At 40.5% G+C, this 27536-nt stretch overlaps 1 protein-coding gene across 7 annotated transcripts in view; it reads right to left on the bottom strand.

Moving 5' to 3' along the window:
• The window catches only part of DROSHA (drosha ribonuclease III), a 128814-nt gene that overhangs the window by 79237 nt on the left and 22041 nt on the right, over positions 1 to 27536 (bottom strand). For all 7 annotated transcript variants that reach the window (XM_012531666.3, XM_033421323.2, XM_012531667.3 and 4 more), the window contains 6 exons: positions 26307 to 26387; positions 19907 to 19993; positions 17520 to 17606; positions 8677 to 8748; positions 7001 to 7082; positions 5969 to 6043 (listed from right to left, as the gene is read on the bottom strand). In XM_012531666.3, the coding sequence (XP_012387120.1) occupies positions 5969 to 6043; positions 7001 to 7082; positions 8677 to 8748; positions 17520 to 17606; positions 19907 to 19993; positions 26307 to 26387 (484 nt within the window). The remainder of the gene's footprint in view (positions 1 to 5968; positions 6044 to 7000; positions 7083 to 8676; positions 8749 to 17519; positions 17607 to 19906; positions 19994 to 26306; positions 26388 to 27536) is intronic.

Here is a 27536-nt window from a genome sequence, read left to right as displayed (position 1 = left end):
GCAAAGTTTTCACAAATAAGATACAAAAGGCTCCAAGCAAAAAGGGTAAATATGTAAATTGCACTACATTAAAATAAAGAATTTCTGTTCACCAAAAATCACCATTAAGATGTTGAAAAAGCAATCACAGAGAAGGTACTGGCAATATATATGTCTGACAAAAGACTCACATAGAGTATATATAAAAAATACCTACAAGTAAATGAGAAAAAGGCAGATATAACCCAACAGAAAAATGAGCTAAAGACTTGAACAGGCACTTCAAAAGACAACATCCAAATGGTCAATATATGAAATGGTACTCCATTTCATTAGCCATTAGGGAAATGAAAATTAAGACCATAATGTTATACCTCTGAATACTCATCAGAATGGCTAACTTGAAAAAGAAAGAAAAATGCCAAGTGTTGGTGCAAATGTGGAATAACTTGAACTCTCATACATATTGCAGGTGGGACGGTAAAATGGTACAATCACTTTGGAAAACTGTTTGGAAGTATCTACAAAGCTTAATATAAACACATCCAGAATTTCCGCTCCTAGGTATATATCCACTATAGAAAAGCATAAATATATGCTCACCAAAAAGCACGTATAAGTGTTTGGTGAACACGTGTATGCTATCTAAGAGTCAAAAACTGAAAGCATGCAAATGTCCATTAATCACAGACAGGTTAAATACATTTTAATTTAGTCATACCATATAATACTATACAGCAATGAGAATGAGCCAACTACAGTTAACTGTAACAATAGGTATTTCAAAAACATAATACAGGGCTTCCCTGGTGGCAGAGTGGTTGAAAGTCCGCCTGCCGATGCAGGGGACACGGGTTTGTGCCCCGGTCCGGGAAGATCTCACATGCCGCGGAGCGGCTGGTCCCGTGAGCCATGGCCGCTGAGCCTGCCCGTCTGGAGCCTGTGCTCCGCAACGGGAGAGGCCACAACAGTGAGAGGCCCGCGTACCGCAAAAAAAAAAAAAAAAAAAAAAAAACGTGTTAAATATGTTTCCTTTCAGAATCAAGCTTCCATGTATTTCCTTATCGGTCTCAGATAGCAGGGTTTTTTTGTGGTTTTTTTGCGGGGGGGGTACGCGGGCCTCTCACTGCTGTGGCCTCTCCCGTTGCGGAGCACAGCCTCCGGACGCGCAGGCTCAGCGGCCATGGCTCACGGGCCCAGCCGCTCCGCGGCATGTGGGATCTTCCCGGACCGGGGCACGAACCCATGTCCCCTGCATCGGCAGGCGGACTCTCAACCACTGCGCCACCAGGGAAGCCCTCAGATAGCAGTTTTTAAAGAGTTTCTACTAAGAGCGACAATATATAACAAACTACAAATGTTTGGAGATGATCTGAGAACTGATAATTCTAGTTGAAGTAAGGACAGCTTTTGAAATTCTGCTGTAACTATTGAGTAAACAATTGTAAGATATATTTCATGTGATAATGACATTAACTCTCTCCATAGTGTTAGTACTGGTAAAATATAACATAAAGGCTTTGTATAATAGAAGAAACCTAAAGTTTCTTGCAGTAAACTTGGATAAAGTAGCTATGGGTTAATGAACTTTAAATATTTAATGGCCTAAGTATAGAAAGGCAAAAAATATTTGGAAAATGACATCTTAGAAAAAATATTATAACTTGTAGTGACCCTAAGAAGTTTGCTCTCAAAATCCCATTGATACGTTTTACTATTTAGGATATCAGCTATTTGATGTCTCCCTTAATTTCTACAAAAGTTCTGGTTACAATACATTGAATAGATAACATTTTTCCTGTTTTGGTAGATATAAATCTGAAAATAAATTTACATGGGAATGAAACTGAGCTAATGTTTTTCCTTTGTTTTTGGTAGGATTTACCTAACCAGTTTCATCAAGATTCTCATACTTTACATGAAGTTCTGAGGTGAGTTTCAGTGAAGTTTTCTAAAACTCCAAATTAAATGGCAGGTGTTTTAAATTTCAACCTTGCTTGCTATCTTTTGTTATTTTAGGAAGTATGTGCAGATTGGTCGATGTCCTCTAATATTTATAATCTCTGACAGTCTCAGTGGAGATAATAATCAAAGGTTACTGTTTCCCAAAGAAATTCAGGAAGAGAGTGTTATATCACATAGAATAGAAATAGAATGAAATTTCTGCTTAAAATTTTATATACATACTGGTTTTTTTTTTTTTTTTTGCGGTACACAGGCCTCTCACTACTGTGGCCTCTCCCGTTGCGGAGCACAGGCTCCGGACACACAGGCTCAGCAGCCATGGCTCACAGGCCCAGCTGCTCCGCGGCATGTGGGATCCTCCCAGACCGGGGCACGAACCCATATCCCCTGCATCGGCAGGCGGACTCTCAACCACTGCGCCACCAGGGAAGCCCCCATACTGTATTTTTTAATTAATCACATAACCACTATCTTCCTTTATAAAACTTTGACAGTTTCAACCCTGTGGCACCAACAATTATGATGAAGTTTCTTAATCGAATAGTGACAGAAGAAGCTAATAAGGTAAGCCTTTTAAGAACTGATTAATTTGAATCTTACATTGTAATTATAGAAAGCCAACCTTAAGTAGTATTATATAAACTTGAGAAGTTAGAGACACAAACTATTTGTTTTTAAAATTAAAAAAAATTTAATTACACTCATAAAGCATGTCGTTTTAGAAAATGTAGGAAATACTGATTTTAAAAATCCTTAACCTTTTTCTACTTTTAAACTTAATTTTCTTTTTCACACTGAGGAAAATTTCCCTTTGCTTGGCTTAGTATTCTAAATTGTATCTGTTATCAAGAAACTGTTTTCTGGTATCTAGGTCCATTAGTCAGCAACATTCCAACTCTTTTGTCCTGTTGTCACTTTTTAAAGATTTAATATTTTTTTTATTTTGATAAAAAACATCATAAAATTTACCATCTTAACCATTTTTTTCAGCTTTACTGAGATATAACTGACATATAACATCATGTAAGTTTAAGGGGTATGACACATTGATTTGATAAACTTATGTAATGAAAAATGATTACCACCATAGTGTTATCTAACACTTCCATCATGTCATGTAATTACCATTTCTTTTTTGTGGTGAGAACATTTAAGATTTTTTTCTCTTAGCAACTTTCAAATATGTAATACAGTATTATTAGCTGTATTATGTATTTGAAATACCTTAACCATTTTTAACCATCCAGTTCAATAGTGTTAAGTATACTAACATTGTTCTGAAATAGTTGTTACTTTTTTGTTTTATTTGGTTGTGCCGGGTCTTAGTTGCGGCATGCATGTGGGATCTAGTTCCCTGACCAGGGATCGAACCCGGGCCCCTTGCATTGCGAGCACAGAGTCTTATCCACTGTGCCACCAGGGAAGTCCCTGAAATAGCTGTTACTTTAATTAATTAATTAATTAATTAATGCTGCATTGGGGCTTCATTGCTGCATGGGGGCTTTCTCTAATTGCGGCTAGCAGGGGCTACTCTTCGTTGCGGTGCATGGGCCTCTCATTGTGGTGGCCTCTCCCGTTGCAGAGCATGGGCTCCAGGCTCACGGGCTTCAGTAGTTGTGACACACGGGCTTAGTAGTTGTGGCTCGTGGGCTCTAGAGCACAGGCTCAGTAGTTGTGGCACATGGGCTTAGTTGCTCCGCAGCATGTGGGATCTTCCCAGACCAGGGATCGAACCCGTGTCCCCTGCATTGGCAGGCGGATTCTTAACCACTGCGCCACCAGGGAAGTCCCGGGTTTTTTTTAATAAGTATATTTTCAAAAGGAAGTCTAATGAAAAAGTAAATCCTGTTTAAAAATAAGTCAATAGACCTTTCCCTTCTTGACAACCTAAGTGTTATCCCTATACAGTTACAAGAAACACTTTGTGAGAGTTGAAATCCCACGAAGTAAGTATCTGACATAAGATTCTTCTTTAAGATGATTTTTTAAATGTCCACTTTCAAAAAAAAAAAATGTCCACTTTCTCTTAGAGATTTGTTTGGTCATAAAATGCCTACAGGCAGACAGATACAGAAAGGAAAGGCTTTTCAACAAACTAACACAATTTTCTAATAAGTTTACTGCTAAACCTCCATTATAAAATCATAGATGCATTCACTTGAAAAGAAGAAAAGGACCTCAGGACTTCCCTGGTGGTCCAGCGGTTAAGAATCCGCCTTCCAATGCAGGGAATGTGGGTTCAATTCCTGGTCGGGGAACTAAGATCCTACATGCCTCAGGGCAACTAAGCCCGTGCGCCACAACTACTGAGCCCTCACGTTCTACAGCCCATGTGCCACAACTAGAGAGAAGCCCGTGTGCCACAACAAAGAGCCGGCAGGCTGAACTAAGACCCGATGCAGCCAAACAAATAAATAAAAATAAATAAATATTTAAAAAATACAAAGGACCTCTCAATGAAATAAAACCAGATGCCCAAAAGAGAAAATCTTTTGAATGCATTTTCCAAACAAAATGAACATTAAGAATACTAAAAATATGATTAACACCATGCTAAAATAAAAATAAGCCATTGTGACTGAGTGGACTGAGGAAAGGGTAGCATGGACAAAATCTGGAGGAAAAGCTAAACTAGAATGAAAAGACAAGAAACAAAAGCCACAAAGGACGAATCAGAGAGCCAGAAGGCAAGTAAGGAGAGTGCAGCAGGCAGACCAGAACAAGAGCCCAGGTACCACATTAGGGAGGAGACTCAACTGAAGCATGTCCACTGTTTTTGGTCTTCTGCAGGCTGGCTCTGGCATCAGCAGCTGCAGCGGGGTGGGGACAAGGTAAGAGGCAGGTGGGGCACCAAAGGAAAGCCAGGCTGTGAACGGCCCAGAATCTGACAGGCTCAAGGGATGGTTCTGAGGCATGAGGGAGGCAAGGGTCCTGCCCCAAGGAGGACAAGGGGCACGAGGAGGAGTGCACGAGCATGAGGCTGAACTTCTGAAACTGCTGATATGTAAACGTGGGCAGAAAGCTTACATGCTGAAAAGCTCCCCAGCTGAAATTATAAACCACAGTTTTGTCGCAGGAGCCATTTTTTTTCCTCCCGTATCACTGAGTGGCCCAAACATCAGAGAAGAAAAGGCAAATGGTTGAAATGACATTTCCATGCAAGGTGGTGGTTAGCACAAGGGGCTGAGGTCACTAGAGCTGAGACAGAAGTCAGAGGACAGGACTTAAGAAAGCAAGGAAAGATGGCTGCACACAAGGAGAAAAAAGAAGAGTCAAGCAGAAGCAAAGGGAATAAGGGAACGAGAGGGTGGAAGTATAGATGGATATCACCAGAAAGTGAGATACGGGAATGAGATTCCAGGGATGAATTCATTTAGGATGGTGGAGACTTTACAAACAAAAAGGCGTCCAAACATTTCATTAAAAACCCAACCATTTTAAAAAACACTAAATACAATGCCATAGCTCACAGCTAGCCTCTTGACAAAAGTTTTAAAATAGTTAAAATATTGCTTTAAAAACATAAAAGTCATATATTTACTTATATATTTTTAATTTCATGAGACAATAAATTTTTTTTTACTGTAAAATGAATAAAAGTATATGTCAAAAAAGAGAAAAAAAAACCTATAATATTAATCTTACTACAACTATTACTGCAGTAATTTTTAGCATAATTATAATCATATTGCTTATAAAATTTTATAATTGTTTTCTAATTAACTATATGCATTTTTTAAGCCACATGCATTTTTCCATATTAATTTTAATACTCGCATATTTTATCAAGTAGACTCTCAAAATTTATAAATCAATTTTCTCATTGCTCATCTAACTTGGGGCTACCGTAAATTATGCAGGGGTACAAATCAACATGTATAATTTTACATTTTCATGCCTGACCTGAGAAGTAGATATTAAGTGTCTGAGGTGGGAAAGTTGTCCCTGAAGACTGAAAGGAGAATGGCAGGCTTATTTTCAGATGCACTATCTCACCAGGTCACTGACAAGTCAAAAGATTTACCTGGAAGAAATCTTACAAAACGTGGCATGAAATGAAATCTTGGGCAGCAGGGAGGACTGTCTTCAAACAAAGGACCTAAAGCAAACAAGTGAAAAGGAAAGAAAAAATAAATAAAACCACCTTAGGAAACAAACATTGCAACTTAACTCCTGAGATTTATGATAAATACAAAAAACTACCACCAGAAGTAGGGATATAAGAAAACCGCCCCTTTCTCCTCAATAGCTAAATCAATCATGTGGTAACTGCCACAAACATTCCATGAAGACTGTAGGGAAGAGACCACTCAAAAAGGAGAATGAATGCCCCAAGGTTATATACGGTATATGGTATATATGGTAAAACTAGTTTTAGAAATTCAAAGATACAAAGATTTTTGTTATAAATGAACGATTGGATGATATAATATGCTTGTGTCTTCATTCCGTTCCATTTTAACCAATACAACTGGGGAAAAAAAAGAGAGAAATACTATTAAAAACTTGGTTTGAAGAGCCATTCATCAATATACTATTTTAAAAATAAATAAATGTCTGCTGGAATAGAGGCACTTCCAAAAGAGGGAACTATTATCCAAGAACGAAGTATCAAGTTTTGAACTGCTGTAGCTCACAGTGTATGTGTGTGTTTCGAAGGTTAACTAAAGTTCTGTTTTAATAAACTGTCATCTTGGAAGAAGTTTATTACAGTTAAGTTCAATAGATTTAAAATATTAACTAATGAGATTTCCCCAATGCAGATAAACCAAGGTAGTCACTCAACATAACTGATACCATCTTCTGAGGTACCAGTTAGGTAACAATTAATGGTAATCTTCCGTAATGGACACTGTCCAGCTGTATTAAAATGAGACCATAACAACTTATTCATGTCAAATGATAACACGCACTTCTATGAATAATAAACTTTTCCCTGGGTATTTCAAAAGTACGAGGAATTTCAACTATGTCCCCCCACTTTTATAAGAGTTTTCACACATACCACAACGTTCTTCGACAAGCACTGCACTTTTCTTTAAATCCTATTATTTACCTTTAAGATTCCAGTCATACAATTCCAAAATATCTCTGAATAGGAATAATGAAAAGAGTTCAAGTCCTTTCACACAAAAATTCTGAAAAATAAACCAAAATCAAATCACTGTAGTACTGCAAACATGTATTAACAAGGTTCAGCTTGTTCTAGTCAAGTGTTTTCAAAAGTGTCTATTGCAACTGTACTAAAACAAGGTAATTTCCTAGTTTGGTCACCGTCCTATAATAGCTCATTGGCTTGAAACATTAATGAAGTAGGCAATAGTGTCATTAGGATTCCTAAGAAAATGTGAACTTGGCCCTTCTCAATGTACAAATAAAATGATGTGCAATTTAAAAATCAGAGTCTCCTTTACATCCTATTTTTCTAACCCAATTATAAAATATATCAGAATCTCCTAGGGACTTTCTGTTAATTCAAATCACACACTGGGCAGCCAGGTCTGATAGGTTTGTCCCCAGCACCTCCCCCGCTCCACCCCTGCTCACCTCCACCCCTCAAATACACCCACAATCACTATTATTACAAAGTTACCATAAACAAAGATCTCTGTGCCAAAAAAGTTCCAATTCTTAATGAAGGCAAATACAGGACTAAGACAAACTACAGAACCTTGTACCAAAATTTCTGCTGTAAACAAGCTTAACAGATGATATATTTGCAAGTGAGACTTGTCTCATAATTCTTCCTCCTACTTGTTTTGCTCGGGGTTCATAAATCACCCTGCGTGAGATCATGCCAGAAGTCATAAACTTTTACAATAGCAAATGAAGGCTTATGACCTTAAAAATCAAAAGGAAGCAAAAAAGCCCTTCCAAGCTGAAGAATGAAGGGGCGGCCCTTTCTCTTCAATTCTCTTTGAAAGACAGGTGGAATTAACAGGACTTGCCCAGAATGAAATAGGTGCAAACTAAGCATGCGTGTCATGCTCATCAATCCCCCTGGGTGCTCCGCTGCCCTCGACAGAGCTGCACCGTTAAACGAGGTTTGCAAGAGGAGCCAGGGGCTCAGGAAATCGACCCCGACTCCAACACAATGTTAAGTGCACAAGCTTGTTTGCTGTCTAGTTGTTATTTCTTAGTGTGATTTGTTGACAGCACTAAATTCAAGATCAGGCAATGAATCATTCTGAGATTCACATTTATCTTGCTTTGGAATTTTAAACCTCTTGCATATATTTAGATAAATCTGCTGCTGAGCATACGTAGTGAAAAATATGTAAATATATGGGAAGAAAAATGTGTAAATATATGAGAAGGAAAATGAACCAAGCATTGATCTTGTCACTGGAGGTAATGAATAAGATTATTCCAACAGCTATCAGATTCAGTTTCACTTTTCTAATTTCCTCTCTGATAATGACCAGTAACCAAAAGCTGTCCCCTGTCCAAAACAAACTAGAAACAGATGTAAAGTTACTATCAGTAGCTGCAACAGGAGGAGAAATGGGTTCAAAAATAGGTCAATAAGTTGGAAAACGACCTGAATTTTAACCTCATTCCTAAAGCTACATCTGACTACATCTGACTGGTCCTTTCAACAGTGAACACAATACTTTAAGGGTATACTTATGGCAAAAAGCCAGACCTGGCCAAGTTCAATGCTTTAAAGACATGTGTGGAATAAACAAAAGAGCAAGCTGTATCAAGCTGTTAAATAATCTTTTCCCTTACCTCAGGCATCATCTCCTCAATGAAATGAATCGTGTAGTCTATGTTGAATCTAATTACTTTACACAGTGGAATCTGCAATAATAAGGAGGAAAAGTTCAGTTTCAAAATACCTTCCTGCGCTCACCCTGTACATGTGTTTGCTACCTAACCCAGAAGGCCATGAACCAAATGAGAAAGCTTCACCTTAATCTAAGCTGCTAACAATACTGCACATGAAACTTGACCACAACTGCTGAATTTTAATAACAAGAACCCAGCTGGCCCAGTCTCTACAGGAAACCTGCATAATGTTGGTGCTCAATTAACTGTATTAGCAGCAGCAACACAAACATGACAAGAACTCATTAAAACCAAATATATTGCCTCTAAAGAATTAATAAAACCACAATTAAATACTTCTTTTTCTCAGGTTTTAAAAATCTTTCAGGCTCTTCAGGCAGAACAGGGATAGCAGGCTGACAATTCATCAGCTATAGATTCATAAGTCATCGTAGTAGACACAACTCATGCTGCCTCTCAGGCTCTGGAGCAAAAGCAATCATGGTAATAAAAATAATAATAGCTACCACTTATTCAGCTAGGCACTGTTCTACTGCTTCACATACTGTCACTCATGTAACCAGCCCTGTGAGACAGGTACAACTACTCTTCCCAGGGTACAGTGGAGGAAACGAAGGCAGAGTCGTCAGATATTTTGCCGAAGGAAGCAGGTAGCTGGTGACTTAGAAATTCTTGCTCTAGACCCCAGCTCTAAGCCACTTGGGTATCCACCTCTCATTTCCTGTTCTAATACTCAGGGTATGTGTGAAAATGAAGGAAAGCTCAGATGAAATAAATCCACATCTGTCTTGCTTTACCAATGTATCATGAGACACTAGCCTAGTGCCTAGATTTAATAGGTTTTCTTTAAGTATATTTTTGAATGAATGAAGGACTGAGAAAGGAAGGGTGTGAGGTTAATGCAGTGGCTTGGCTGACTAGCCGGGGAAAATAATAGACTCAGAAGCCCTAGAGATGTGTTAAGTGGGCTTTTCTGGCCCCTTGATCTGTCCATAAGACGAATTTATATAAAGGTAATCGTTTTTACAAACCACAGCAATCAGAAAGAAACAAATTTTAATTCCACCAGCAAAAGGAATGGTAAGAAAAGCAAATAGTCCTATAATGCCATCTACTGGAAATCTTTTTCTCAGAAATGAAGTTTAGCTCTTAGGTGCTTTCTTTTTTTTCTTTAGGATGGTGGCTAATTTGAGTGAAATTCATAATTAACGTTAATAAGAGATCCATTTTCAGCCTTCTCATGGTAATGAGTTCTAAACCAGATGAAGTGACATGCTAAGGCCACTATCATTTTTAAGTTCTTCTTTCTTCCTACAATCATTTAAAAATATTTGAGAGCTACAAATTTGTGCAATTATTCATATTTTTAAAATACTTTGCTAACAACTGTTAGATTCACAGTTACTCTAAAATATGTCACAGACCTTACCTTTTAAAAAGGTAGGGATCTCGAATAGCCAAAGCAATCTTGAGAAAGAAAAACAGAGCTGGAGAAACCAGGCTCCCTGACTTCAGACTATACTAAAAAGCTACAATAATCAAGACAGTATGGTACTGGACAAAAACAGAAATATAGATCAACAGAACAGAACAGAAAGCCCAGAGATAAAGCCACGCACATATGGTCAACTTATCTTTGACAAAGGAGGCAAGAATATACAATGGAGAGGGCTTCCCTGGTGGCGCAGTGGTTAAGAATCCGCCTGCCAATGCAGGGGACATGGGTTCGAGCCCTGGTTTGGGAAGATCCCACATGCTGTGGAGCAACAAAGCCCTGTGCCACAACTACTGAACCTGCACTTTAGAGCCCTTGAGCCACAACTACTGAGTCCGTGTGCCATAACTACTGAAGCGCATATGCCCTAGAGCCCATGCTCCGCAACAAGAGGAGCCACCGCGATGAGAAGCCTGCATGCCACGATGAAGAGTGGTCCCCGCTCGCCGCATTTGCTGCAACTAGAGAAAGCCTGTGCACAGCAAAGAAGACCCAACACAGCCAAAAATAAATAAATAAAATTTTAAAAATAAATAAATAAATCAATAAAAAATTAAAAAAACTTAAAAAATGGTACTGGTGAACCTAGTGGCAGGGCAGGAATACAGACACAGACGTAGAGAATGGACTTGAGGACACAGGGAGGGGGAGGGGAATATACAATGGAGAAAAGACAGCCTCTTCAATAAGTGGTGCTGGGAAGACTGGACAGCTTCATGTAAAAGAATGAAATTAGAACACTCCCTAACACCATATACAAAAATAACTCAAAATGGATTAAAGACCTAAATGTAAGGCCAGACACTATCAAACTCTTAGAGGAAAACAAAGGCAGAACTCCTACGACATAAATCACAGCAAGCTCCTTTTTGACCCACCTCCTAGAGTAATGGAAATAAAAACAAAAATAAACAAATGGGACCTAATGAAACTTAAAAGCTTTTGCACAGCAAAGGAAACCATAAACAAGACCAAAAGACAACCCTCAGAATGGGAGAAAATATTTGCAAATGGAGCAACTGACAAAGGATTAATCTCCAAAATATACAAGCAGCTCATGCAGCTCAATATCAGAAAAACAAATAACCCAATCCAAAAAGAGGCAGAAGACCTAAATAGACATTTCTCCAAAGAAGATATACAGATGGCCAACAAACACATGAAAAGATGCTCAACATCACTAATCATTAGAGAAATGCAAATCAAAACTACAATGAGGTATCGCCTCACACTAGTCAGAATGGCCATCTTCAAAAAATCTACAAATAAATGCTGGAGAGAGTGTGGAGAAAAGGAAACCCTCTTGCACTGTTGGTGAGAATATAAATTGATACAGCCACTATGGAGAACAGTATGGAGGTTCCTTAAAAAACTAAAAATAGAACTACCATATGACCCAGCAATCCCACTACTAGGAATATACCCTGAGAAAAGTATAAATCAAAAAGAGTTATGCGGGCTTCCCTGGTGGCGCAGTGGTTGAGAGTCCGTCTGCCGATGCAGGGGACACGGGTTCATGCCCCGGTCTGGGAAGATCCCACATGCTGCGGAGCAGCTGGGCCCGTGAGCCATGACCACTGAGCCTGCACGTCCGGAGCCTGTGCTCCGCAACGGGAGAGGCCACAGCAGTGAGAGGCCCGCGTACCGCAAAAAAAAAAAAAAAAAAAAAAAGAGTCATGTACCACAATGTTCACTGCAGCACTATTTACAATAGCCAGGACATGGAAGCAACCTAAGTGTCCATCGACAGATGAATGGTTAAAGAAGATGTGGCACATATATACGATGGAATATTACTCAGCCATAAAAAGGAACAAAATTGAGTTATTTATAGTGAGGTGGATGGACCTAGAGTCTGTCATACAGAGTGAAGTAAGTTAGAAAGAGAAAAAGAAACACCATTTGCTAATGCATATATATGGAATCTAACAGAATGGTACTGGGCTTCCCTGGTGGCACAGTGGTTAAGAATCTGCCTGCCAATGCAGGGTACACGGGTTCGAGCCCTGGTCCGGGAAGATCGCACATGCCACAGAGCAACTAAGCCCGTGCGCCACAACTACTGAGCCTGCGCTCTAGAGCCTATGAGCTACAACTACTGAGCCCACGTGCCACAACTACTGAAGCCCACGTGCCTTGAGCCTGTGCTCCACAACGAGAAGCCACCGCAATGAGAAGCCTGCGCACCGCAAGGAAGAGTAGCCCCCACTCACAGCAACTAGAGAACGCCCGCGTGCAGCAACAAAGACACAACTCAGCCAAAAATAAATAAATAAAATTTTAAAAATAAATAAAAAATTTAAAATAAAAAAAAATTTTAAAATGGTACTGGTGAACCTAGTGGCAGGGCAGGAATAAAGACACAGACGTAGAGAATGGACTTGAGGACACAGGGAGGGGGAGGGGTAAGCTGGGACAAAGTGGGAGAGTGGCATGGACATATATACACTACCAAATGTAAAATAGATAGCTAGTAGGAAGCAGCCGCATAGCACAGGGAGATCAGCTCAGTGCTTTGAGACCACCTAGAGGGGTGGGATAGGGAGGGTGGGAGGGAGGCTCAAGAGGGAAGAGATATGGGGATATATGTATGCATATAGCTGATTCACTTTGTTGTACAGTGGAAACTAACACAACATTGTAAAGCAATTATACTCCAATAAAGGTGTAAAAAATAAAAAGGTAGGGATCTAGAAAAGAAAAAAAAGGCATGTAAAGAAGCATAAACAGAATATGATACAGTGTAACTTATAAGTGCATTTAAAAAACAAATAAGCAAGCAAAATAGTATAAAGTACAAAAGAACCAAAGAGGAGGTAACATTTGAGTTGAGTCTTCAAAGATGGGAAGGGATTTTCCAGGTCATCCCGAAAATTAACTGGGGAAGAACAGGTGTTTAGTTTCTAGCAAGAGAGAGAAAAGGGAGCTGGGAGAAGGACAGGTCATTTAGCTCTTCAGAAGTGAAATGCATGGAGACAGAGATGTAAGAAAATTCTAGAAAGGAAAGTATGAACTATATTATGCAGATCTTAAAAACCATGTTAAGGATTCAGAGCTATCCTTATGGCAACAAGAAGTCATTCAAGTACTTTAAGTGAGAGACTATCACAGTTTACATGGATGGGATGCTATGTAAACAGGGTGGGAATGGCTTGTAGAGGAACAAGGCAAGAGACCAGAAGACCAGAATGGAGTCTAACAAACAGTTCAGAAGCCAAATGAACAAAAGATCAAAAAGGAGGGAGAAGAATTTAAACACAGGAGATGTGACTGAAATATACAGTGACTGTTCTGATGTGGAAGTGAAAGAGGAGAAAGAATAGAGGATAATTTCTAGGTTTCTGGCCTAAGGGACCAGATAGCTCACGATGGCATTAATACAAAGAATTTCATAGGGTGTCCCCTGAGTTCCTCAAACTCAGTACGCAGAGAAGATGATGAGTTCAGTTTCGCACAGGTTAAGGGTGAGGTACCTGAGGGAACATCAAGGTAGGTATGTCCAACAGGCAATCTGAAATGTGAGTGTGGAGCACAGAGCCATACGTCACAGCTATAAATATCAATGTCAGAACATGCATGGGAGGAAAAACTGTGCGTGACATTGCATTACTAGGGGAGTGTATCCAGGAGAGAAAAGGACCAGAGCCCTTGGGAATAGTCCAGAGGCAAGAAAAAGAGCAAAAGTATAAACTTTACTCCTTTTACCATGTGCAACAGCAACTCTGCTGGATGATTTATGCAAATTCAGTCCTTTCCCCACATTATTTCAACTAAAATCACTTTTGGGGGATTCCTTCTTTGACCTCTTTTCTTATACACACTGTATTTTCTTTGGGGCTCTTACCTGTACCACTAGAGCCCTTCTCAGACACACAAATTTGGAAAGGCAGAATCTCCTTTTCTATGCGAACTTTCATCTCTCTCTAAGACTCAAAGAGACTTGTCATTTTCCTACATATTGGGAACTCAGTGGATTGAGAACTCAGTTGGCCAATCAAATAATATAAATGCCCACTACCATTTCTTAAAACACGTTTGAATGCTGATTTGACACTAACTCTTATCTCATCCTCCCAGAAACCAACGAAAAAACCCTCCCTAAACTTCTACATTCTAACTCTACTACTTCCAGGAACTGAAAGACTAAATCCAGGGCAGCGAGTCCACTGGAAATGGAAAGCAGCAGGGAAATGATCATGGTGCTGCCTTGTGCTTTTGAGGACGGGATAAAATATTATGCATGTAATACATATATCTAGGTAATTTTAGTTATGTTGTCAAAGTCCCTAATAACATCAGGTATTATAAGTAACAGCAAATGTACTACATAAAAGGACAAAATTTTCCCACAATGCTCTATACTTAGCCAACAAGGCTTTCAATCCACTTCAATTCAAGAAGACCTTAAGAGAACTTGTTGGTACTAGACTGGATTGAGATTCTAACATTACCATCATTTGCATGCCCTTCTTGCTGATGAGCTCTCTCTAGCAAAAAAATGAATCAGAACAGTAAAGCGATTTAATAATTCTTTTTCTTGGGAGGCTATTTCAAATTCAAGAGGCCTTTGATGGATGTAATTCCTATGAACTGTACAACACTCAGCTTAAAACTCGATTTATTTTATCAACATCTCTAACATAAATGATGGGGCTTATCTTCTCATTACAGAGTTAAGTTCTCAAGTTTTGAGAACTTGAATATTTATAAAAAATATACTCTGAAGCCAGGAATTTTTCAGTCCTATCTTTTACAACAACAGTAACAACTGCAATTAATTTCGCACTAGCGGCCTCTCAGTGCCAAACCTTGTGCTGAGGAACTTTAATAAAGCTCAAAGAATCACTCTTCCAAAGTCACATAAATATGGAGAATCAGTTAAAAAAAAAAAAGAAGAATTAGAAGACTCAAATCCACATCTGCCTGACATCTTATCCAAAATAATTAGTGCCAATATGTATTGTATATTAAACATCATGATAAACACTTTTCATTTGTCATCTCATTTATTTTTTTACAAAAACCAGTAAGACTGCCACAACTAATAACGTCTGTTTTACAGATGAGAAAATCAGGGTTTATAAAAATTGAAATGTCAAATCATACAGCTAGTAAGTAGAATTCACTAAGGTTTAAACCCTCTCTGAAGTCACACTTCTTTCCTTCTTTAAGGTGATCCTAAAAGTTAAAATGAGATCTGTATTACTTGTAGGGAATTAATAGATAAGACAGATAATTTTTAAATATTTTCATGGTAACTAATTATTTGTATTTGCAAGCCTGCTGAGGAAAAAAAAAGAGAAACGTATTATGTAGGGGGGAGTTGGACTAGATGACTTCTGAAGGCCTTTTCAACTCTAAGACTATGAGATTTGGTGTAACAAAGGGTTTGAGTGCCTAATTGAGACATTTTAAAAAATAATAAAATAAGAAACCTTCAAAATTCAAAAACTTCCCAGTGTCTCTTCATAAAGATTGTTTAAGAATAGTCCAAACAACCTAAACGTCCACTGACAGATGAATGGATAAAGAAGATATGGTACATATATACAATGTAACGCTACTCAGTCATAAAAAAGAATGAAATAATGCTGTCTGCAGCAACACAGATGCAACTAGAGATTATCATACTAAGTGAAGTAAGTCAGAAAGAGAAAGACAAATACCATATGATATCACTTATATGTGGAATCTAAAATGTGGCATAAATGAACCTATCTACAATATAGAAACAGATTCACAGACATGGAGAGCAGACTTGTGGTTGACAAGGGGGAGGGGGGAGGGAGAGGGATGGACTGGGAGTTTGGGGTTAGTAGATGCAAACTATTACATATAGACTGGATAAACAACAAGGTCCTACTGTATAGCACAGGGAACTATATCTAATCTTCTGGGATAAACCATAATGGAAAAGAATATAAAAAAAGAATGATTACAGCATATAACTGAGTCACTTTGCTGTACAGCAGAAATTAACACAACACTGTAAATCAACTATACTTCAATTTAAAAAAAAAGAGTAGTCCAATTTAAAACTTTGTAAGTATGTATGATGATGGATGTTAATTAGACTTATCGTGGTGATCATTTCACAATATATACAAATATCAAATTATTATGTTGTACACCTGAAACTAATAACATTATGTGTCAATTATACCTCAACAAAAAAAGAAGTCCTTTTTATATTATGGTCCACTCTAGAGATAGATGTGATGTGTATTATCAAATGATTTTATTTTTACATTTACAGTGTAATCATCTTCTCAAAAAAAAGATTCTCTAGGATAAAATATACTGTAGCATAAAGAAAATCTCATTAAGAAAACAATCTGTTTTAAATTAGTATCACTACTATAGAATCATGTCTGCTAATAAAAAATAATAATCGAAAGGAGCAAGATTAGGCAAAGATTTTTTCTTTACTCTCCAATGGAACAGAATTTCACAGTTTAAGTAAACAGTACTAAAATAACTTCTCAAACTGCAGATGTAATTTCTTTTAACCAAACCAGAAAGGATTAAAGAACATTCTACTTTGATGTACATACACCATAGCTGTAATTCAGTAAGTTCTATAGCAGCATCTAGACTGGCTCAAGTATACGTCTACACTCCCTTCCTGAGCCGCCAGTGAATTCCACTCTACGTCCAACTGGAACACAGAATAAGTAAGACAATTCCCATGACTGCCAGCTTTGAGACAGAAAGATTTTGACTTACAAATACAGAACTTCCATTTGAACCGATTACCAACAAATCGATTACCAATACCTATATAATATCATGGATCTGTATGTCAGAGTGTCTTAAAGAAGACATATTTCTGGGATTCAAAAGCACAAAAATGTATGAAGTTAATTCAGGCTCCAGATGTCCTGAACAAGCTCTATTTCTTTACCTATTGCTCAGAGACTAAATAATAGCTTCTCCTTAAAACTTTCCAACTTTCTTTTGAAGGACACCAAACCCAAAATAGCTTTGACACATTACTCCACAGTTTATCCTTCTTTTTCAATCTTTCACACTCTCAAAATGTTACTCTGACACATGTTTACTTACACCATTTAATGTGGACCAAACCTGTGACTCATTAGCACAGATGTCACATTGCCACCTGACACACACTGCCGCTGACTTCCTGCAGCTCAGGTAGAGGGGTGCAAAGTAATTGTTACTTAGAAGTCAGATTAAAAGAAATTTCCTTTGACTTTTAGAAAGAAAGAGTGAAGGGAAGGAAGGGGGCTCAGGGAAGGAGAAAGCCAGCTGATCAGCATATACTTACATTGGTCAGGGGGGCGTGTGCAAACATAGAAAATCCTTCAAAGATATACTCATGATCATCATATTCGATAACAGTTGGCCTGTCAGTCTGAAAGCAAACAGAAACACAAAGTATGAAAAAATGACATGATTTGCATGTGCAGAAGCCCATCAGGACACACAAAGCAACCAATAGGTGAAATGTATGGACTTCTGTTAACGTTTTCCCAAACACCAGGGAGAAACTTTACACAGAGGATTAATTCTAGCTAGAATTCTCCTGCTTGGTGGAACTCTCTAGATTCAGTAATATTTATATACTAGACAATCAAGAATGTTTATTATGGGTGCCATAAAGAAAAACAAGGCTAGCTACATGGCTTCATTTTCTAGGAACTTGTTTTATTTAATCCCACAATACTACCAGTCCTGTTCTTACTAAGCTATATTTCTGAACTAACAGAAGCTCTAACAAGAACAACATAATGGCACAGTTGAATCAAAGCAAGTGGAGAAGACTCAGCATCACAACAGTCAAAACTAGCAACAGCCTGGAAGGCTCTGAAAAGACTCAAGGTGCCGGAGGCTCATCCCCTCACAGCTCCATTCCCAGGCCCTCCAAGGAGAAGCCAACCCATTAAACCCTGTAACAAATCAATTCCTGCATAATGTCAAAGATCTTAATTACCTGCAAATTGAATCTAATTAAAATATACAAATGTTGACCTAAGCATAAGAAATTCTCTTCTTTATGCCATTCTTATAGCCCACCATTTTTAATCCTAAATGCTAAACATGGAACAAATTATCAAGATTGGAAACCTAAAAGACATGTTTTTTTACATAGGTATTGAACACTATTCTTCTAAACATTTATACACATACACACACACACACACACACACACACACACACACACACACACACGAAGAACTTGGGTGGGGGGGGGAATAAAGAATATCCAAATGCGTATTATTTGTTTTTCCAATATTACTGTTACTTCCCATTTGAATAACTCAACAAAGCTGGTCTAAATTAAATATTATGAAAGAACTTCTAGTGAAATGATAATGGTACAGCCACTTGGGAAAACAGTTTGGTAGTTCCTCCAAATATTAAACATATAGTTACCATACAACCCAGCAACTCTAGTCCTACATTTATACTCAAGGGAAAGGAAAACATACATCCACACAAAAACTTGTACACAAACATTCACAGCAGCATTATTATAATAGCCCCAAAGTGGATACCACACAAATGTTCATCAACTGATGAATGGATAAATAAAATACAGTATGTCCATACAGTGGAATATTACTTGGCCGTAAAAAGGAATGAAGTTACATACTACAACATGGATTAATCTTGAAAACATTATGGTAAGTGGAAGAAGCCAAAAGATCACATATTCTATGATTCCATTCATATGAAATATCTAGAATAGGCAAATGATAAAGACAGAGAGTACCTTAGTAGTTTCTGAAGGCTGTGGGGTGGGAAAGAATTGACTGCTAATAAGTACAGGGTTTCTTTGGGAGATGATGAGAATGTTCTAAAATTACATTGAGGTGATGGTTTCACAATTCTGTGAAAAGACTAAATATCATGAAATATATACTTTAAATGGGTGAGTTTTATGGTATATTAATTATATGTCAATAAAGTTGTTAAAATATTAATAATCTAATTTTGAAACTGAAATCTCTTAATTAAAAAAGTAACCAGAATTAATTAATTTTGTACTGTGAAAAGGCAGTATGGCACAGTGGAATGGCATACAGCCATGCACCGTGAAGTCAGTCTGCCCAGGCTCAAGTCCTCACTGTGCCACTTATTGCCTGAATAATCTAGAGCAAGCGGCTTAACCTTATCTGTAAAACATGGACGACTGCCCCACCTGCATAGTGGGGATAATAATACCTACTTCATCAATTTTTTTGTGTGAAATAACTTAATACATGTCAAATACTTAGAATGGTGCCTAGTACCATAGTCAACAAACATTGGGTATTATTATCACTGTCATATATGCAATACTTATGGTCATAATATATAGATAATACATAAGCTATTAGCTGATTTTTAAGAGATGCACAAGCTTTCTCTGCATTCTTCCAACTCCATAGCTCCAATGAACAAGCTCTCCATAATTCACTGGCTATTATGTGGTACCAACAATATAAATGAAAAAAGATACAGAAAGTAGTATAATGAGAGGAAGCCAAAAATAAAAGTCATTATGATAAAGGTCAATTTTATTGGCATAAAAATAAAATGTTTTTAAAAGAAAGAACATTTAAGAACTGAATCCATATTTAACCAATTCACATTTTAACCTATGTACACACATAGAACCTATTTACTACATTTTTAAACAAATGAAACCTGATTTTGTTAGGAACTCACTAAAAAGTTTGTAGGAGGTGAGACTGTAATTCGATAGTGGAAAAGTCTGCCAGCATTGTTGGTCATAGGACGACAGGGCTTGATGGCCTGAGGGGAAAAATAAAAATGAGTTTAAGAGTAAAGCAGCAAAATACTGTTATTTAAAAATAGACTGTATTTTCTAGATTCGCATCTGACAAAAGAGGTTGTATGTGTGTTCCTTCACAAACTGGAACGGAAGGACAGTATTCACTTTACCATTACCAGATAGATAAAAATGGGCTGCTGGTTACTGGCATTCAACCCACCAACTCATGTACAATACAACATATAGATCTCTCTAGATCTGAATTTCCATGACTATTTTCCTTTCATTTAAAATAACATAATAATTGACCTTTGGCTAACCTCTCAATAAACTAAAAAAACAACAACAAAAAACCCCAGAAAGCAAGAAAAATAATCTCAGAAGTAACAGCAGTAGGTTATAATAGGAAGGGGAAAAAAGTGAAAGGGTTAAATATGCTGAATAAAAATAGAGGGAACCAGAAATGCAGGAAGCACAAGAGGTGGTGGACAGAATATGCAGAGAGCTTAAGACGGGAAAAGGAAGACAGCGAGCAACAGAAGCATCAGTGGAATCACTGGGTACGCTGTGACAGACACAACGATGGGTGACCCAGACCATCTTTCAAGGAAGGACTTGCTGCCTACTGTGAAGAGCATGGACAGCAGTCTCCAGTTGTCGGCTCCTTCAGGATGTGTCAACTGCAGAGGCCCCTCACCTGACGTCAGGCGTGTACTGAGCGAGGCAGAGGTACCAAGGCCCAGCCCCCCAGCCCGACTTGAATGGGCAATACTCATTCCTTGGGTCAGCACCAGGTTGACAGGGGCTTTGCTGGAGCTGACTCATAGTTAGACTAATCCGTCTATCCAATGCTGCTAATATCCTCTTCCTCTCACAGGTGAAGATCCCTAAGAAACATGCACCCCAAACTTCATCTTAGCATCTGCTTTTGGGGAATCCAACGTGTGACAGTTGGCACCAGAAGTGATCCAAGAAAGCAGGAGATGAGATAGGGTTTTGGAGCTGAATCACTTACCATCCAACTGGCAGAAAGGAACCCATCATGGTGGCTGGTGGAGCACACAGCCCCTGGCACCAGATAACACGCCAATTGAAACTTTCAAAGATGCTGAATTGGGAGACTGTACCAGTGGAAGCAGGTGCAATGCACCAGGTGTTTAAAACTATGAGAGACCGGTAGCTGTAGGGATAATGGGATGGGCGGCTACTGCCGAGCACCACTGATGCCTTACCATGCTCTTCAAACTTTAGTGTGATCTCAGATTGCTTGCTCCCCCACGCCCAGAAGTTTCTAAGTCAGCAGCTGAGGCAGGCTGAGAATCTGCGTTTCTAACAAGGCCCCAGGTGATGCTGATACTAGTTGGAGAGCTGCACTTAAGAGAACCACTGCTCTACAGAAATGCACCAGCAGAGGAGAAGGAAAGGCAGCTAGAAGCCAGATGTGAAAGCCTGCTATTGCACACAAAGAGGCTCTTACCACCTGCAGTGAGAGGTCAGAGAGCGCCAGGACCAAGCCCAGGGCTTACCTGTCCGAGTGGGTGGACCTTAAAGGCTAATTAACAGTCAACCAAGGCAGGTCTGTTATGCCAAGGTCAGGGATATGAAAACCCGGGATGAGACATACAGGTTCTGACTCCTCAGACGCCTCTAACCCTTCTGCCTCTTCAGAGGTGGCCCATCCTTGTCTATTAAGAGCAAGCACTCACCCGTCTGAAGACAACAAAAGCCCCTGAAGGCAACATTGTCCTCACTCTCCCGGCACCCGACCTCACAACAGACCCGTAATTAGGGTCATTTCACAGCATAACTGGTTTCACATTTTACAGCTGGGAAGGTGCTGAGAGGAGACATAACATCCCAAAGGAACTGTAAGAACCAGCTGGCACCAGCACGTGCAGGCAGCAGGAGTCCACACACGACCAGATGCTGGGAGTACTCGATCAAAAGGAACAGAACATACAGCTAATTAGGGAAGAGTTTACTGACTTGGGAGCATTCAGGATTCAAGGATGTCAGGAGATGCTGAGAACTCCCTACTAAGACATCTCCTAAAAGCATGAAAAAGCGATGGCCCGTGCTGAGTAAAGTGAAAATACCAAAACTGCAGTGACCGACAGAGGAGGAAGGAATTCAGAGATTCAAGGAAATGGGTACGCTGGGATGGACATAGTATCTATGACTGAAAAATATTATCAGATAATCATATTCCATGGGAAGGCCCAGAGGACACGCCATTGACCAAGGCCAAAAGGAATGTGCTCGTGAAGGGGCACCAGCATCACTAGGACGATCGGTGTGGCCTCCTCTGCAGGCCAGGGCTGATTGTAAGAGAGGCGGTTACAGCAGCAGGGATGACAGGACTCTGAAACAAGAGAGGCCAGATGACGGGGCTCATTATAAGAAGCCAGGTCACACAATTATCATTATTGCAAGACGGAAGTGGCAGCCAAGGGGATATAACCCACAAAGAGTCATGGAAGTGGTTTTCACAACACAGTGTCCTTAGGTACAAAAAAAATGGGTAGCTGATAAGAGTACTACCTTAGTTTGTACCAACGGAAGTGATCAAGACTGGATAACCAAGAGGCTGAAGGTAGGCTGCTCCAGCAAACACTCATGATCCCTTGCCCGGCTCCAGGCCTGACAACCTACTGGACTGAAATCCACTGCCTGAAGAGGTGGCCAGAAGGCAGGAGGACGGGCCCTGCAACATTATCACCAGCAAAAAGGGTCATGATGGCCCTGTCCTTCCCCCAAGGGGCCTACGGCCATTTTGCTCAGATAACTGTACACCAGGGAAGGAAGAAGCCAGACAGTTCAAGGAGTGTTAGACCCAGCATCAGAATCAATTGATACTCAGAGACTGGACGTATCATCCTGGTATCCCTGTCAGAGTGGGGGAGATGAGGCCAAGGTAGTAAACAAAATCTTGGTCAAGGTCTGGCTTACAGTAGGTCCACTGAGTCCACAGATCCACCCAGTGGTCATTTCCCTGGTTCCCAAGTGTACCACTGGAATTGACAAAATTGGCAGACGGCGCCACCTCACACTGGGTCCTTGATCTGTGGAGTAAGAGCCATCGTGATGAGAAAGGTCAAGCAGAAGCCACCCAACCCGGACCTCAAATACAGTATGACTCTGGGGGAATGGTGGAGATTGGTGCCACCCTTAAGGATCCAAATGACACACGGATGACTGCCCCTATCACATCTCTGTTTAATTCACCAGTCTGGGCCCTAAAGAAACCAAATGGATCCTGGCGGATGACTATATACCACCACAAGCTCAACCAAGTAGCTCTAATTGCACCTGCTGTGCCAGGTGTCGTAGCGTAGTTATAGCAGATTAATCTGACCTCAGGTACAAAGTACGTGGCAACTGATCTGCTGAATGTATCCTTTTCTATCCCAATCAGGATGAGGACCGGTTCTGATCAGAACTGGTTCACATTTACGTGGAACAGACAACATTTATGGGTTTGCCACCGGGTTCACTCTCCCACTCACTGTCATAATACAGTCCAAGGTGCCCCTGACCTTCTGGAATACTGTAGAATGTTATATTGCTCCACCGCATCTTTGACATTATTACGTTGAGCAAACTAAGAGCCCTAGTAAAATGGATATGCTCCAAAGGGTGAGAGAGAAACCCTGCGCAGATTCAGGGTCTACCCCAGCCGCACCATTTTAGGGGAGCATTCTGGGGACTTCCAAGACATCCATCCAAAGTAAAAGACAAAATTATTGCCTCGTCCACCTCCTACAATGAAGAAGGAAGCAGCACACTAGGTGGGCCTCCCTGGGCTCAGGAGGCAGTGGAGTCCTTAGCTAGGAATACTACTGCAGCCCATTTATAAAGTGGCACAAAAGGCTGCCAGCTGTAAGCGTGACTCAAGTGAGAAAGGCCTCAGCAGTTCCAAACCGCAGTGCAAGCAGCCATGCTGCAGGGGCCATACAATTCGGCAAATCCCACACTGTTGGTGGGAAAAGATGCCGAGAAGAGTTTGTGGCCACACTGGGAGAATCACAATGCTGGTCTCTGGGGTTCTGGAGCCAAGCCATGCCATCTGTAGTGAAGAATTATATGCCTTTGAAAAGCAATTCCTGGTGTGCTGCTGGGCCCTGGTAGATCTGGAAGGCATGGCCAAGGGACAGCAAACAAACATGTGGCTGGAACTGCCCATCGTAAGCTGGGTTCTGCCAGTCCCACCCTGGCATAACTTTGGGTGGGACCAGCAACAACCCATGGTAAGGTGGAGGGGGCGTACATCCAGAACCAAGCACACGCAGGAGCAGAGGGCACGAACAAGCCCACCACCGTTGCATCAGCTCCCCTCCCTCAGCTGATGACTAAGGACGGGAGGATGAAAGCATAAGGAAAAGCCCAAGCTTGGTTTGCAAACAGGTCAGTCAGAAAGGGGGTGCAAGCCGAAAACGGACCGTGCTGCAGGCTCATTCAGGGATGGCTCTGAGAGACAGCGATGAGGGAGAATCTTCCCAGTGGGCAGAGTTTCAGGTGGTGTACCTGGTCATCCACTCTGTGTGGAAAGAGAAGTAGCCTGAGGCTAGAATATAGATGGACTCATGGCAGAAGCAAGTGGCCATGCCAGCTGTCAGAGGCCTAGAAGGAAAAAGATGGGAAGATCAGGGATAAGAAGGTCTTGGGGGAGAGACTTGTAGGTAGACAAACAGGAGAGAACGATGATCTCTCCATCACATGTGGATGTTCACGGGAGAGCACCCACTGTGGAAGAGGTTATAAACCATCTAGCTGACAAAATGGCATGGCCAGATGATGCCGGCCAGCCTCGGTCATTAGCCACCTAGGGTAGACAGGGTGGGCACATGAACGAAGTGGCCACAGTAGCAGAGACGGAGGCTTCACACGAGCCCCACAGCATGGACCTCACTTCCCCAGGCTAAGCTGGCTAAGCTGACCGCCACTGCCGAACGTCCAGACAGCCACCTCCAATGACCAAAGCTGGGCCCCCAATATGGCACCATTCCTGGAGGAGACCAACCTACCACTTGGTGGAATGCTGACTACATAGGTCCCGTCCATTGTGAAAGGGCCACATGTACTCTGAGGATGGGTTTGCCTGCCCAGAAGTCCTCAGCCAGCACCACTGCCCACCTGAATCTCCCTTCACGGAAGGGCCTGCTGCCCAGCTGTGGGAAAAGCAGTCAGCACACAGCCTGCCGCTGTCGGCTCCTTCCAGGTCAGCCTCCACTACAGAGCCCCTCCCTCCGCCAAAGTCGTGCCCTTCCTAGGGCAGCTTGCTCGGGACGAGGGAGATGCAGGTATGACAGCCACTCCAGCCCCATGCAAGATAATTCCGACAAGCCCGGCTTTAAAGGCCCATCACAGGTGGACTTCCGCCTCTGCTCAGTCCCAAGCCCACTCTCTTCTTGCCTGGTTCCTGTGAAATGTCTCCACTGCAGCCCTGCCTGCAGAGACCCCAGCCTGAAGCACACGCATGGACACTCACAGAGAGCAGACCTTGTCCCACAGGCCCTCGCTACACTGGCCAACTGCCAGAGACAAACGAGGTCAAAGGGAGGCAAGTGGTTCAAAGTATCCTCCATCGGCTCCTAGCCCTTAGTCTGATTAGTGTTATGGCCTCAAACAAGTTTTACATAGAAATGAAGGATTTACATAAACTATGTTTAAACATAATGTGCTGAATCATAAAGTGACAATCCTGGGATTAAAGAGAATAGTTTGTAAAGATAAAAGATAATGGGGAAAAGACGAAGGAAAATAACTGAACAGGAGTAGGTATATATAACTCTATGATGTAAAAGTATTCAACTCATCAGGCAGACACATTTGGCGCGCTCCTGACAGCCGAGGGACTGGGGTGTGACACAGGTAAAACAAGTCCGTGTGCCACTCCCAGTTGAGTGGGGACAACAGACAAAGACTAACAAACACAACGGTGTACACTCACGTCCCCAAGGAAAAAGGACATGTGCCTTACAGCACTTCAGTAAGATCATTTCTCCAGGGAGATTCACACCCATTTATAACAAAAACATGAAAAAAGATTGCAATATGTACCGTTTTAGGATACTTAAAATAATAAAAAAGCAACTCAAATTCACTTTGCCTATTTTAAATAATGAACCTTCCAAAGTTCCCTTGATAACATTCCCACTCCACCTCTAAAACCCAAGTACGTTTCTTCTCCAATTATCAGTAACAGAGACTATTAGGGAATATGAGAAGACTATTTCCATGGTATTATTTCATTTACGGGGAAAAGAATAGCAACAGCATCTGTCTACTTCTGGCTTCTCAGCGCTGACAAATATAATAACCTGAACCAGTTACCTCTTCTCCGGGATAAATGCTGTGCCTGATTCCCGTGCGTCTCGCTTTTGCGCTGCATTTGCAGAGTGGGCCATCATTCATCTGTCAGAAACAGAATGTAATTCGTTTTTACTGGGGGAAAATCCACTCCATGCACGATGATGCCTCGGAAACTGTGTGGGTTTTAATGTCATGAGTACCGAAGCTCTGAAGAGGCTGTCACGGTTAGAAGATTAAACGGATGGTCCCAAACCAATAAAGCTGCAAACTGTCTCTATTGTCTGATAAAGGGAAATGGTATGACAACGCTGGATTCCTGACTTATTTGTGCAGCCAAGCAGAAAATAACAATGTCAGAGCCCTGTTTGCCCCCATCTTCTCCTATCACTTTCCAGTATGTTCCCCCTATTTTTTATTTCAGGAAAAATGACTCTTTCACAAAAGAAAAGCCTATTTTATATTCTGAAGGAACACAAAGAATGCTCTGAAGGTGACCTGCAGATTAAATGTTTTCAAAGACAGACCTAAAGGTATCTGAAGCAGAGGGAAGAAAATGCCTACCTGAACCAGAAAAACTTTCAACACTAATCAGGTGAGCCTGTATATGTTTGTTCACCTGAATTCATTTTACTGCCATGAATTCCACCCACATGATTCAATAAGTGAATAATCCTGAATGCCTCTTGGGTAGAAAGGGGAGAAGGAGGGTGATACATAGCTAAGGGTCCACATAGTCAAGGAATACTTATTCTAATTTTAGTGTATGCACTGCTGAAGCAAGCACTAGGAATACTTATACCACATGGGAGAAATAACACACATATGAAATGCTTCGTAATTTTAAAGAAAAAGGAAAAATGTCCAGGCTTCAAGAAACCAAAATGTGAAGGGTTGAACAGGACGGGAAAAGAAGGTGGCCATTCTACATGAGGCACCAGCATGAGAGAAAAGAGAGAAGGAAGAAATCCTATGTTATGCTCCAGGGACATGAGATTGAGACCCATCTAAATGGAATGGACCATATGTGTGAGTGAGAAAACCAAAAACGCAGAATTGAGGTCAAAATCTTAAAGGGCCTTAAAAGCCAATTTCATGAGTTTATTCAATATAAATGGTTAATATGGAATCAAAAAGGACACGAGAGCATCAGTTTAGAGTATGGGGAAGTGGAGTTCCATTTCTCACTTTCTTTGTATTAATTAAAATGTATAATTTATAAATATGACACATATTATGGGACAAATATATTCT

The sequence above is a fragment of the Orcinus orca genome, chromosome 3 (genome assembly GCF_937001465.1).
Source record: "Orcinus orca chromosome 3, mOrcOrc1.1, whole genome shotgun sequence".
Lineage (NCBI taxonomy): Eukaryota > Metazoa > Chordata > Mammalia > Artiodactyla > Delphinidae > Orcinus > Orcinus orca.
Note: the sequence above shows the minus strand (reverse complement) of the source record. Positions and strands in the feature narration are given on the sequence as shown.